The sequence below is a fragment of the Sinocyclocheilus anshuiensis genome, unplaced genomic scaffold (genome assembly GCF_001515605.1).
Source record: "Sinocyclocheilus anshuiensis isolate Anshui unplaced genomic scaffold, SAMN03320099.WGS_v1.1 scaffold1430, whole genome shotgun sequence".
Classification (NCBI taxonomy): domain Eukaryota; kingdom Metazoa; phylum Chordata; class Actinopteri; order Cypriniformes; family Cyprinidae; genus Sinocyclocheilus; species Sinocyclocheilus anshuiensis.
The window spans coordinates 1,644,347-1,658,673 of NW_015555721.1; the positions used below are offsets into that span (position 1 = coordinate 1,644,347).

Below are 14,327 nucleotides of genomic sequence, written 5' to 3' on the forward strand. Positions count from 1 at the left end.
CCGCCAGTAGGTGACAGCAAGTGACTGTTAATGAGTGAGTCATTGAGATTCAACCGATTCATTCAAACGACTGATTAATTCAAAAACAAAGCATTTGACTGTGTTAATGAGTGAATCACTGAATCATATTCAACAGATTCGTTCAAAAAGCTGATTCATTCAATAAGTAAACACCGTCCATTGTTCAGAGACGCAAAACAGTGCTGTGATCTTTGGATCTATTTTCGTTGGCAAAATTGAACAAAAACAAGCAATATTATGTCTAAAATGTAAGTGCCTTATTGCGTTACTGAACTTGTATAAAATGATTATTAAATGTGTTCATGCTGATATTTGCAGAAAAACGGTAGGCTTTGTGTGGTATAGATTAAGTTAACTATATTAAATTATAGGCTATAAACATAAAAAAGCATACAGAAGCATTTTTGCCGTCTACAATTTAGAATGCCTTGAATTTTGAATTTTAATAGACTAATAAATCACGTGTGTGCACTCTGTGTGTGATTTGGTGATATACTTGATAATGTCAGATCGCACATCATTACATTATCGCAGACGATGCTGTATCGCACGCCCCAGACTCGACTTGAGTGGAAAATTAATCATCTGCGGTTGTGCGCACATCCGCGGACTTGTTTGCACGTGAGCAAAGGTGTTTTTAGGAGTCTAACTTGCAAACGGCAGACCACTGATTCGTCAAACCTGCTTTCCTGCAGTCCGTGTTCTTCTGACTTCTGACTATTTAGTAGTAAGTAACGAATATGCTTCGGGGAAATGTATCGGAGTAAAAGTATACATTTTAATTAGGAAATGTAGTGGAGTAAAAGTAAAAGTTGGCTGAAATATAAAAACTCAAGTAAAGTACAGATACTCCCAAAAAATACTTAAGTACTGTAACGAAGTATTATTACTTCGTTACAATACACCACTGAAATGGTATGTCCCTAGTGAAAAATAAATATACTAAAATGTGTTTAAAATACATTTATTTCATGCCAAGTATACTACAAACACATTTACATATTTATGTACTTAATAAAAATACCCTGCAATTGTACTTATACTATTATATTAATCTGGTATACTTAAAGTCTGCTAAATTGGAACAATTTTAAATTTTGTGCTTAATGCACTTGTGCTGAAGTAGTGCTGAAGTCCAAATAAAAATATACTGAAGTATAAGTGGAATTATTGCAAGAATACTTCAGGTACACTTTAAATATCTTGCATTTAAAGACCATCATAAATAGTGAAATTAAAACACATTTTAGGCTTAATATTGAGAAATGTGCATAGTGCATAAGTAGTAGTCCAAATAAAGTTTAATTATACTTTTCATATCAGTAAGTCTTGAGCAATATGTCAGTAAATATATTAATAGAGTTGAACTATACTTAGTATGAAATAAATGTATTTTAAATATATTACTTTTATTTTACTATATGTATTTCTGTAACGGGGCTGATGAGACGAGAGGCGTGCGGATCCATGTGCAAGCTTTTATTCACAAGAGAAGTGGTCAAAAAACACAGGCAGGGTCGAACAACAGCAAACAGGTATGGCACAGGCAAGACAAAGAATATTCCTTGGGCTAGCGTGGGTCTACGATCAGCGAACAGTATCCAGAGGGCTTGACAAGAGGGGTAATCCAATAAACACAGGTAGCAGGTCAGGAAACAGAGCACAAGGCAACACGGAAAGACTAGACTAAGGCCGAGTTCACACTGCACGATTTTCAAACTCGTCGGATCGCCGTTGTTTTCACATTGCGTGACTGTCTGGGGTAGCATTCAGTTGCTGCTGTGTTCATGGAGCAGGAACTGAGTGGGTGTTATTTAGTGTGTGTAATTGGTCTCAGGTGAGCGTGTGATTAGTGAAATGGGTGACTTCACGATAGGAAGAATCGCCAACAGCTCTGTCTGGTCAGCAAACTACGTTTCACAACAAAACACACGCGAGAAGTGATAAGGAAATGTTCTCGCAAGCAAGACTGTAATTATTTAAAAAAATATATATATAGCCCGCAAATTGTCTGTGAGCTGATTTCCAGCTACAAGGAGAAAAAGAAAAACAGATTATGATGGAAGTCCACGGACCGGATTCGTGACAATTATCATATAGGCACTCAGTTGCTGCTAGCTACAAGAGAGAGAATGTAGAGAAGGGACAGACAGACCTAGACAAAGGATATGACTGAGGAAAGGATACAAGAAATGCAGTGAGTAAAACGTTATACAGATGTCCACCTGGGATCATTGCTGTGAAAAAGAAAGACTTACTCTGCACAAATGGCAGTATCCCACAGCCTTATGTGGACTTCTACCAAGCTTTACAAGTCAGCCAGTCAGAGTAGGCTACTATTTCATGCACAATTTACAATTCCATCTGAAACGTACTTTATGACACACATTCATACTAGTTCAAATCTATTAACATTTTATTTACTTTATTTATTGTCTATTTACTGTCATATCACTCGATACTTACTGATATAACGTTATAATTAAACTTTATTTGGAGTACAACTTGTGCACAGTGCACATTTCTCAATATTAAGCCTAAAATGTGCATTAATGTCACTATTGATGGGGACTGTATGATCTTCGAGTAATATCAGTCTTTAAATGCATGATATTTAAAGTGTACCTGAAGTATACTTACAAAAGTTCCACTTTAGCACAATCAAATATACTTCAGTATATCTTTAGTTAGACTTCAGCACTACTTTCTTACAATTAAAGTGCATTAAGTACAAAATTAGTTGTTTCAATTTAGCATACTTTAAGAATACCAGTTTAGTGATATGTGAATAATACGTAAATGTATTTGTAGTATAGCATGAAATAAATGTATTTCAAATACATTTTTGTATATTTATTTTTCACTAGGGAAGGCATCTGTAAAGGCTTTTCAATCAACCATTTGACCAAATTGTTAAGTGCCTGAGATTACTATTTCAGTCAAATTAATCACATTCAATTAACTAATCTGATTATGCAATATTTTATTTATCACAATGGATTGTTATTTCTTTTAAACTCATTCATGTAATGTTTTGTTCATATTGTCAGCAGATGCACCCATGTTTTTATAAACAAAATTGAATAAAAAATTGGTGCCAAAAAGGCGTAAGTGACTTTTTAAAAATGTTTAAAAACGTGGAATTTTTTTTTTTCTGAATAAATGTATACTGTTATCCATGTGTGTAAACATTTTTATTATAAAAGATTGAAATCAGTACACAAAATCAGATCAAACTATGGTCTATTTTTGTTTTGGCCCTCCTGTAAAGATGGTGAAATGTCACTTACGCCCTTCTGGTTCTCACCCCTCGCTTTGATCTTCCAAGCTGTTTAATGGCAGTCAGCGGGTGTTGCAGTTCATCAGTCCAAAAGAAGTGAAATAAAGCGCATCCATCCATAACAAAAAGTGCCTCACACGGATCGGGGGGGTGAACAAAGGCATCCTGTAGCGAATCGATGCGTTTTTGTAAGAAAAATATCCATATTCAAAACGTAATAATCACTTTAATCTAGCTAGGTTGAATTTTTTGTAGTTTTTTGAAAGAAGGCTCTTATGTTCACCAAAGCTGTGTTTATTTGATTAAAAATACCATAAGAACATGTGTATTTTATTACAATTTAAAATAACGGTTTTCTATTTGAATATATTTTTGATATGTAATGTACTCCTGTGATACAAACTATGGTCTATTTTTGTTTTGGCCCTCCTGTAAAGATGGTGAAATGTCACTTACGCCCTTCTGGTTCTCACCCCTCGCTTTGATCTTCCAAGCTGTTTAATGGCAGTCAGCGGGTGTTGCAGTTCATCAGTCCAAAAGAAGTGAAATAAAGCGCATCCATCCATAACAAAAAGTGCCTCACACGGATCGGGGGGGTGAACAAAGGCATCCTGTAGCGAATCGATGCGTTTTTGTAAGAAAAATATCCATATTCAAAACGTAATAATCACTTTAATCTAGCTAGGTTGAATTTTTTGTAGTTTTTTGAAAGAAGGCTCTTATGTTCACCAAAGCTGTGTTTATTTGATTAAAAATACCATAAGAACATGTGTATTTTATTACAATTTAAAATAACGGTTTTCTATTTGAATATATTTTTGATATGTAATGTACTCCTGTGATACAAATCATTATTCCAGTCTTCAGGTCACACGATCCTTCAGAAATCATTCTAATTAGCTGAAAAAAGAATAGAAAGTACAAAAGAACAGAATTTATTTGAACTGGAAATCTTATGTAACATTATAAATGTCTTCACTGTCACTTTAGATTGTTTTAATGCATCGTTGCTGAGTAAAAGTTTTAATTTCTTGAAAAAAAAAAAAAACTTTCTGACTCCAATCTTTTGAACAGTACTGTATATAAACAGCTATTTCTATTCATTTCTATTAAATATTCAGTATTTAAGTAGGAAGCCAATTTACAGCTTGAGTCGCATCTTACAGACAGCAAGCTGAACCAATTTAGGAGAAACTATTGAGATCTCATTTGTAATTTTCTTGCCTATGTGCTTCTGATTCTCTTCAGACGTCGGCGGCCCAGCAGACCCCATCGCTCCTTCTATTATAATCCCACCGAGGAACACCAGTGTGATGGTTGGCACGTTTGAAGTCACACTGGAGTGTGTGGCCAATGCAAGGTGTGTGTGTGTGTACACAAGCACTCAAAATGACCTCTATCAAACTATTAAAACTCAATTCTGTTTATTTGTTTCCTTCAGGCCACTCCTATCTCTCATTCCCCGCTTGTGTTTACCCGTATTTCTCTCTCTCTCTACCTCCAGGCCTCTCATTAAGCTCAGCATTACATGGCGGAAAAACAGAATGCTGGTAAACCGAGGCCTCCGGGACTTTGGCCGCCGTCTGACCATCAGCGGTCCTTTGGTCAGTGACAGCGGCTACTACGAATGTGAAGCCTCCCTCCGGAGCAGTAGCGCCCCCTCTGTCAGTGCCGGAGCATATCTGCACGTCCTGGGTAACCTCATGTTCCTCCTTCTTGTCAAAATGTGCCTTGTACAGAACGTTTTCATCCCTGTGCATCATTTTTTTTCCTTTTTAATCTTCAAAAATGTCAACACACAGGCATGTCAAAAAAAAAAAAATCATTCAAGAACCTTCATTTCTCCAAGATGAAAGACTCATTTATGAAAGTATTCATCTCTTAGAGTAAATACTAGCCCTCCTGCATCAATTACAGCCTTGAGTATATCTCTTCGAGCCTTGCACATTTACTTTGTTTAATTTCCACCCATTTACCATGCAAACATCTTCCAACTCTATTAATTTAAATGGAGAGTGCACTAGATTTCAATTAGATTTGAGTCAAAGTTCTTGCTGGGTCATTGCAAAATATTAACCTTCTTTTATCCCTTACTGCTGTGTGCTTTTGATCATTGTTCTGATAGAAAATGAACAAACCTAGATATCCAACAGACTGAATGAGGTTCTCTCAAGGATTTGCCTATATTTGGGTCTATTCATGTTGCTTTTGATGCCAACAGCTTCTTGTACTGGAAAGAGACTATCGTTATGAGTGATGGTAAGGATGGTATTACTGGGGTGATGGACCCAAGACAGTGCTTTCCTTTCAAGTTTAGGCACAAGATGTTCCTCCAAAAGGTTTCATGCTTTCTCATCTGGATTTGAGCAAACTCTGGGTGAATCTTGGCATCGGTCTTCCTCAGAAATGGCTTCTAGGAAGGTGATTCTGGGAAGAGCTGAGGATTATTGATGTCTGAACAGTTTTAGATCCTCACACTGCTGCTGTTTTTTGGTACTTTGACAGATATTGAGGTCCAGTTGCTCAGTTTGTTGAGATAGCTTAATCCTAGGGCTGGCTGGGTTGTGCTGTGTTTATTCCCTTTTGTTATGATGGGCTTCATGGTGCCTAAAGGAATATTCTAAGTTTGCCAGTCTTTTTATAAACTTGTCCAGGTGTTTTCCACACAGAAACTTCATCTTGAAGTTCTTCAAACAGCTCCTGGGTTTTAAGAAGAGCTGATCTTTCTTTATTGCTATTTGTTGCTCTGTTTCTTATGAGAATGAATAAGAAAAGTTTTAGTTCAATATACAAAGGAACCCATGTTCAAATCCTAAAGTAAAATATACAACCATTAAATAGTCTGGGGTTGGTAAGATTTTTTAAAGAAGTTTTTGAAAGAAGTCTTGTATGCGCTCCAAGGCTGAATTTATTTGATCAGAAATACAGTAAAAAACACAAATATCCTGAAATTGTATTACCATTTATAATAACTACGTTCTGTTTGAATATATTTTAAATTATTTATTCATGTGACACAAAGCTGAATTTTCAGCATCATTACTCCAGTCTTCAGTGTCACATGATCCTTCAGAAATTATTGTGATATACTGATTTGATGCTCAAGAAACATTTATTTATGTTATCAGTGTTAATTTTTTTTTTTTTTAGGATTCTTTGATGAATAAAAAGTAAAAAAAAAAACATGTATTTGAAATATATATTGAAATACATTATAAATGTCTTTACTGACACTTTTGATTAATTTAATGCATCCTTTCCGAATGAAACTTAAACAAACAAACAAATAAATAACTTACTGACCCCAGACTTTTGAACAGTAGAGCAAAATCGCAAAAGCGAAAGACATTTTCACATAAGTAGGATATTTTAATTAATATGTACTGTAATATGTGATGACAAATTACTGTTTCATAAAAACTTTGCCTCAAAATCATCAGTTCTGTTGAAATATATTTTAAAATGTAATTTACTGCATAAAATATTTGCTTCACTTAACTTTTTTTTGCTGCTCTTAAAATATTTTATCCACAATATTCATGTAAAACTTAATTATTAAAGGTGCAAAAGTGCACAATTACCTCCTCAGTTTGAATGCGTTTGATGCTTCTGCACATTATTAATGCATCTAGTGTGATCTGTCATATCAGATAATTAAACACTCCACTATATATACAGTAGGTTGTTAAAGAATGTGAATGTTATAATGATTTTTTTTTGACAGCCATGTTAATAAAACCCTGAATGATTTCTTTTATACTGCAACAATAATGAAGGTGAATACTTTCTGAGGTATTTGAGTGTTTCTGAGTGTTTTAGATCAGTCTGGTTAAGTACTCTCACGACTGACTCAACTGAACTCTGTTTAGAACATCCCCAGTTTGTGAAGGAGCCCGACAGACACATTACTGCTGAGATGGAGAAGGTGGTAGACATCCCATGCCAAGCTCGCGGTGAGTTTATGCACCTCTGCCGTGTGTGTGTGTGTGTGTGTGAGAGAGAGAGTGTGTGTGGATGTGTTAGATAACACTCCTCTTCCTATGCCCCTGCAGGTGTTCCTCAGCCAGATATAGTGTGGTATAAGGATGCTGGACCCATAAGCCCCGCGAAGACACCTCGTTACAGAGTCCTGGTGGGTGGCAGTCTGCAGATAAATGGACTGCTCCCGGACGACACCGGAATGTTCCAGTGCTTCGCTCGCAACTTAGCGGGAGAGATCCAGACGAACACGTACCTTGCTGTCACCAGTACGTCAAAGCACCATCTGGGCCTGTCAATAACTCTGTCTTCATTTATTACACTTCTCCCCTACATTAATCTTCTTCCTTATTTCCTGTCTGATGTGTCATTTTATAAAGCCTGTGACTTATCAGCAGCTTTTACTTTACTTAAGAAGGAAAGATTAGGAAGGGTGATTATTCCAAGTTTAAGAGTGAGAGATAGTAAGAATAATGGTTGTTTTGTCTGCACTGGACAGGTCTTTATTATGTCCACCATTTATTTAATGCATAGTAGACAGCTTGAAAAAAACATCTTTGATGATTTAGTCAAGTTAGGGAGCAATGGCTCTTATATTTTCACATTTAGATCCTCTGGAATGTGTGTGTGTGTGTACATTACAATTTTTATTGTATATATATATATAAAATTATTTTTAAATATATATTTTTGAAAGAAGTCTCTTATGCTCATTAAGGCTGCATTTATTTGATCAAAAATAATATAATGTATATAATGTATAATAATATTGTGAAATATTATTAAAATGTAAAATAACTATATTCTATTTGAATTTTTTTATGTAATTTATTCCTGTGATGCAAAGCTGCAGCTGCAGCATCATTACTCCAGTCTTCAGTGTCACGTGATCCTTCAGAAATAATTCTAATATGCTGTGCTGCTCAAGAAACATTTCTTGTTATTATCAATGTTGAAACAGTTGTGCTTCTTAATATTTTTGTAGAAAAACCATGATACATTTTTTTCCAGGATTCTTTGACGAATAGCAAGTTCAAAAGAACAGCATTTATTTAAAATTGAAATCTTTTGTAACATTATAAATGTATTTACTGTCACTTTAATGCAGCCTCACTGAAGAAAAGTATTAATCTCTTTCAAAAAAGCACACACAAAAAATATTACTGCCTCCAAACTTTTGAACAGTAGTGTATATTGCTGGAAAACAAACAAAAATAAATTCAAAGAAAAATACACACATATATCAAATTGAAAACCCATCCGTGTTTACAGCTTTTAATAATCTAAGCAAAAACTGCTGCTGCATATCAGTGACTGTTTCTCAGAAATAGGGCCTATTTGGTTGTTTTTTATTTTGTTATTTCACTGGAACAGAGAGCGTCCCACAGAGCGACACGGTGAGAGAAAAACACAGTACCCCTGACTAGAGGGAAGCGTAATGCTTAATGTAATGTACTTTCAAGTTTTTTTTCTAATGAGTGATTACACTTGTTAAATAGAGACATTTTGTGTCCAAGGTGACGCTAAAACTGGACTGGAGCATATATGGATGAATTGGATTGAATCGGTGCCAGAATGTGATTCCAGATCATTCCGTACCAATTTAATTTCTGTCTACAAGGATAATAAATCCTGAAATCGCCAGCATTAAGGGACCAGCCAACAGTTCCCTCAATTAAAATAACTTAATAAACATAGTAAATGTGTTCAGGAAACTCAAAAAAACAACAACTTAAAAATGCAAAAAAGTTTCTGTGAGGTTTAGGAATTGAAGTGGACTCATTATTAGCTCAATAACACAATGATAAAAGTCAATGAAAAGTCTCAACTGTGTGTGTTTGTGCGTGTTTTGGTTTTTGAATATCTGCATATGCGTCTCACCAGCCTCTTTCTCTGCCACAGGTATCGCCCCAAACATCACGGCCGGCCCTTCTGACAGCGCTGTGATTGATGGCATGTCCATTATTTTACACTGTGAGACCTCAGGGGCCCCACGGCCCGCAATCACATGGCAGAAAGGTCAGTCTCCAATCAGTCATCTCTCTCAAAGAAAGATATTCATCAGTGTCTCATGGACTTACGAACATTAATGTATCTTTGCAAGCTTAGGATGTCAGCTAAATCAAGTGTCCAATCAACGGTCTTCTGATGAGCTGGGGACCGTCTTGTCTGTTTGATCTTCATTTTCATTTCTCTCTCTCTCCCTTGTGTTTTGCCATCCCTCCATCTTTGCACAGCTGATCGGGTTTTGGCAAGCGGCTCCGTGCAGTTGCCGCGTTTCACTTTGCTGGAGTCTGGCAGTCTTCTGATCAGCCCCTCTCACCTGTCTGATGCTGGATCCTACACCTGCATGGCCAGTAACTCCCGCGGCATTGATGAAGCCTCGGCCGATCTGGTGGTGTGGGGTGAGTGCATGGCTAGCCCCATATAGCGTGATTTCTACTGCAGCTTCTGTCCACCCATTCAATAAGGTCCGTCTGAGAAGTGACCCACTGTTCACTTTCTTACGTCTACACTGTCCAGTCAAGTCACAGTCAAGGTTTGTCTGGTTAACATGGCCCATTTAGTACCAGCTAGCAGATCTTTTTTCAGGTCAGTGATATACAGCATAAGAGTGTCCACAATAAGAAGAAAAGGAAAGAGCATTTCTTTTTTTTTATATATAAAACCATATTAAAACAATATTTAACTTTAATGACTAAAAATATGTTAACCGTGAAGTAAAACGTAATAACATATTTTCCAAACATCTTGAATACACATGAAAATACACATCTTGAATACACATGAAAATACACATCCTAATCATAAATAAGGGGAGTCACACCAAAAAATATCATGAAACATTTGTTAAATTTGTTATCGGATATTGATTGGCTTTGACACACATGAGGGTCTACAATGTCATGTATTACAGTATGTTTTAGTTTGACTTTTATTTATTTTTGTTTTGTTTTGTTTTGCTTTACTTTTGTTTTGCTTAGGTTTTTGTTTTGCTTTGCTTTGCTTTTGTTTTATTTTGTTCCACAACATAACTTTGAGCGCACAGCATGACTTTCATTTGGCAGACATTTTTGTTTTCAAATATTTATAAGCAATATTATAGATGTTTTGTTTTGTTTTGCTTTGCTTTGCTTTTGCTTTTTTTTTTTTGCTTTGCTTTTGCTTTGTTTCACTTTTGTTTTGTTTTATTTTGTTTAGTTTTGTTCCACCACATAACTTTGATCACACTGCATGACTTTCATTTGGCAGACATTTTTGTTTTCAAATATTTATAAGCAATATTATAGATGTTTTGTTTTGTTTTGCTTTGCTTTGCTTTTGCTTTTTTTTTTTTGCTTTGCTTTTGCTTTGTTTCACTTTTGTTTTGTTTTATTTTGTTTAGTTTTGTTCCACCACATAACTTTGATCACACTGCATGACTTTCATTTGGCAGACATTTTTGTTTTCAAATATTTATAAGCAATATTATAGATGTTTTGTTTTGTTTTGCTTTGCTTTGCTTTTGCTTTTTTTTTTTTGCTTTGCTTTTGCTTTGTTTCACTTTTGTTTTGTTTTATTTTGTTTAGTTTTGTTCCACCACATAACTTTGATCACACTGCATGACTTTCATTTGGCAGACATTTTTGTTTTCAAATACTGAAAAGCAATATAGATGTTTGTTTTGTTTTTCGTCTTTTCTTTTCACATATTTAACTGAGGCCTTTACCATGGCTTGTTTCTTCATTTAAACAGAACATTTGTACCACCATTACACTTTTGACTTTATGCCTCCAAATAATATCAAAATAAATTTGAATTAAGAAATTAAAAACATGCTCCTCATAGAAGAGCTGTATTAAAGTCATTTTATGTATGAATACAATTTTAATGTATTTTTCAAGAGACTATTAGGACAGAAAAATCAGTGTCACATCCTTGACCCATGCCAAAATGTTTCTCCCTTGACGGCCTTTCAAAAGTAGTGTTGTCTAACTCTTTTGGAAAAGGAGTGTAGTTAATTATATTCAATGTGCAATTTTAGCATTCTTCAGTTCTTAAAAATATATATTTTTTTAAAAGTTCTTGAAGATAATATAATATTATTAAAAAAGACCACTTAAGTGTACTTAAAGAGAGACACTTCCTTGACTATGTTTCTTTTAAAAAGTATTACTGTGTAATAATGTCAAATGAAAAATATTTACTTTAAAGTTAATTTTAAAACATTTAGTTTGAATAATCTTCATTTATTTTGCTGTGTTACATACTAACATACTAAAGCACATGTAAATGATTTGACTGTAAATTTAACTTTAGTGTGTTATCCAATATTACATTTAAAGTTAATATATTTTGAATGTACTAAATTTCAGCTTCATTGTTACAAAAGTGTAATTACAAATATATTTAAAAACACAACACACAAGTTTCAGTAGAAATTATAAAGTTTTTTTTTTATTTTTTTAATAATCCTAGGGTTTATAAATGCTTGTCAGTATATTCGGCAATACACTTCAACCATATGTCCAAGACAATAGAAGTAATTATACAATTTTATGTGAAGATGTACTTATGGCTTACTTAGGCACTATAAAGCTCAGCTAATTGCATTTAATATAAATTTAACCATAGTACATTTTCATTTAAGTGCAACTAATGGGCAAAAAAGCATTAGAGTTCACACTTACATATGTTCTTTTAAAAATATATTATTTCCATAATAAGTACTCTTTTTAAAACTGTGTGCTTCTTTTTCACAAGGTAAGGCTGTTACTTGTCTAACAGAAATTGAAAGGGAAAATCAATGCCATCGATTACAGTACTACACTGTGATTTGTGTGTGCAGCTCGAACGCGGATCACTAATCCACCTCAGGACCAGAGCGTGATCAAGGGCACAAAAGCAGCCATGACCTGCGGGGTGACCCATGACCCCAGCGTTACAGTCAGGTACAACCTCCACTCTCCTTAACATATCTTTGTTGTCAACTCTGTCTAAATGTCTATTGTCTTTCTCTCTCTCTCTCTCTCTCTCTCTTTCTGTCCCAGCCTGCCTTATCTCACGTTCAATCTTTGATCAATGCTTGCTTGTTCCTTCCATCCCTGTCCTGTGTGTTTATTACATTCAGTCTCATAAGACTTGATTTAACTGTCACCTGCTGGGCTGCTGTTATTCATTTGATCAGGGAAACGGATGAATATGTAAACAAAGCAATAACTTAGATGGAGACTTTAATTAAATGCAAGACAGATGAGATTAAATGGGGAAACGATGTGGCTGCAATTAAGAAGTGTTGATGTGTATGTATGAGTGCATATATGTGTGCAAACCAATTTTCTGTTGTGTGTATGTGTGTGTGTTTGTTTATTCATTAAGTAAACAGCTTTGCCATGTATTGTTGCTGTGAACAAGAATAAGCAATTAGGCCTCTGTTATTCACAGGCACATCTGGGAGAAAGGAGGAGCGGCTATTGACGTGAAATCGAGCCCTCGCTTGCGACTCGACTCCAACGGCACCCTGCATTTATCTCAGACCTGGTCAGGAGACATTGGGACCTACACCTGTAAAGTCACATCTGTGGGAGGCAATGATTCTCGCAACGCTCACCTGAGAGTCAGGTATACTCAAAAATGCTTTTGCCCAGCCAATTATCCACTGTGTCCTTCGCCTTATACATTTACATTCGGCCACTGGTTTTCACTTCCTCTTGGACATTGTTTTGGATTGTATCTGTGAGCTTTGTTTTTCTACTGGGATTTAAAGAACTGAAACAATAGGTTGTTGAGAATGCACAATGAATAGTAAACAAACATCCAAACATTGCTTTCCCTTTTCTCCCTCTCTCTCTCTTTTTATCAATGTTTCATTGTTTCAAGTAGAGAAGTGCATTGTATTTTATCTGCGTCATAAATAATGGTGAATTGGCAAAGCAGTTGAGGCAACATTTATATAAACGAGAGTCAATATTTATTATCCAAACTCTGTTTATCTCTCTCTCGACATCATTTGGTCTGCTTTATTGACATGACAAACAATTTTACATTTGTATTGCCAAATTGTCTGCAGCTTAGCAAAATAGCAAAATAGCATAAAAATAAAAAACAGAAAAAGTTTATTTTGTTAAATATATGTAAATGTATTGTATAAATGTATGTATGTACAGAATGTTTATATATATATATTAGCATATTAATAGCTAATATATATATATAAAGGGGAAGTTGTGGCCTAATGGTTAGAGAGTCGGACTCATAACCCAAAAGTTGTGGGTTCGAGTCTCGTACCGGCAGGGATTGTAGGTGAGGGGAGTGAATGTACAGCGCTCTCTGTGTGCACTTAGGATGGGATAAATGCAGAGCACTAATTCCTAGTATGGGTAACCATACTTGGCCACATGTCACGTCACTTTAGAATGATTTCTGAAGGATCATGTGACACTGAAGAGTGGAGTAATGATGCTGAAAATTCAGCTTTGCATCACAGGAATCAATTACATTTTTAAATACATTACAATAGAAAACAGTATAGTATTTCATAATTTTGTTGTTTTTACTGTATTTTTTTATCAAGTAAATGCAGCCTTGGTGAGCTTTTAAAGACAAGAATCTTAACGAATTTTGAATGCAGTGTTAACTGTTGTAAAATGTTTGAATTATTATTGATTTTTATTATTTTCCTCTTGCTCTTTCTGTCTCTGTAGGCAGTTGCCTCATGCTCCAGAGAACCTCATCGCCACCCTCAGCAGCTCAGAGAGACGAACCATCAACCTGACCTGGGCCCAGGCCTTTGACGGGAACAGCCCGCTCATCCGTTACATCCTGGAGGTGTCAGAGAACAGTGAGTTTTCTGACCTGCTGTATTTTTCTGTCACTCTTCACTCATCATTCAGCTCTGGAGTCCATTCTCGATGTCTCTGTTTGTGACAGACGCACCTTGGACTGTGCTCTTGGCCAACATTGATCCAGAAGCCTCCAGCGTGATTGTGGGGGGCCTCATCCCGGCACGTTCTTACCAGTTCCGCCTGTGTGCCGTCAACGACGTGGGGAAGGGCCAGTTCAGCAGGGA

At 35.6% G+C, this 14,327-nt stretch overlaps 1 protein-coding gene across 1 annotated transcript in view; it reads left to right on the forward strand.

Annotated features, from left to right (window-relative positions):
* Nucleotides 1-14,327, forward strand: part of LOC107672436 (protein sidekick-2-like) — a 161,433-nt gene that overhangs the window by 105,786 nt on the left and 41,320 nt on the right. Inside the window, exons 6-15 of the mRNA XM_016465621.1 lie at nt 4,550-4,661; nt 4,806-4,996; nt 7,171-7,254; nt 7,354-7,548; nt 9,182-9,298; nt 9,517-9,684; nt 12,108-12,210; nt 12,704-12,880; nt 13,963-14,099; nt 14,189-14,327. Of these exons, the coding sequence (XP_016321107.1) occupies nt 4,550-4,661; nt 4,806-4,996; nt 7,171-7,254; nt 7,354-7,548; nt 9,182-9,298; nt 9,517-9,684; nt 12,108-12,210; nt 12,704-12,880; nt 13,963-14,099; nt 14,189-14,327 (1,423 nt within the window). The remainder of the gene's footprint in view (nt 1-4,549; nt 4,662-4,805; nt 4,997-7,170; nt 7,255-7,353; nt 7,549-9,181; nt 9,299-9,516; nt 9,685-12,107; nt 12,211-12,703; nt 12,881-13,962; nt 14,100-14,188) is intronic.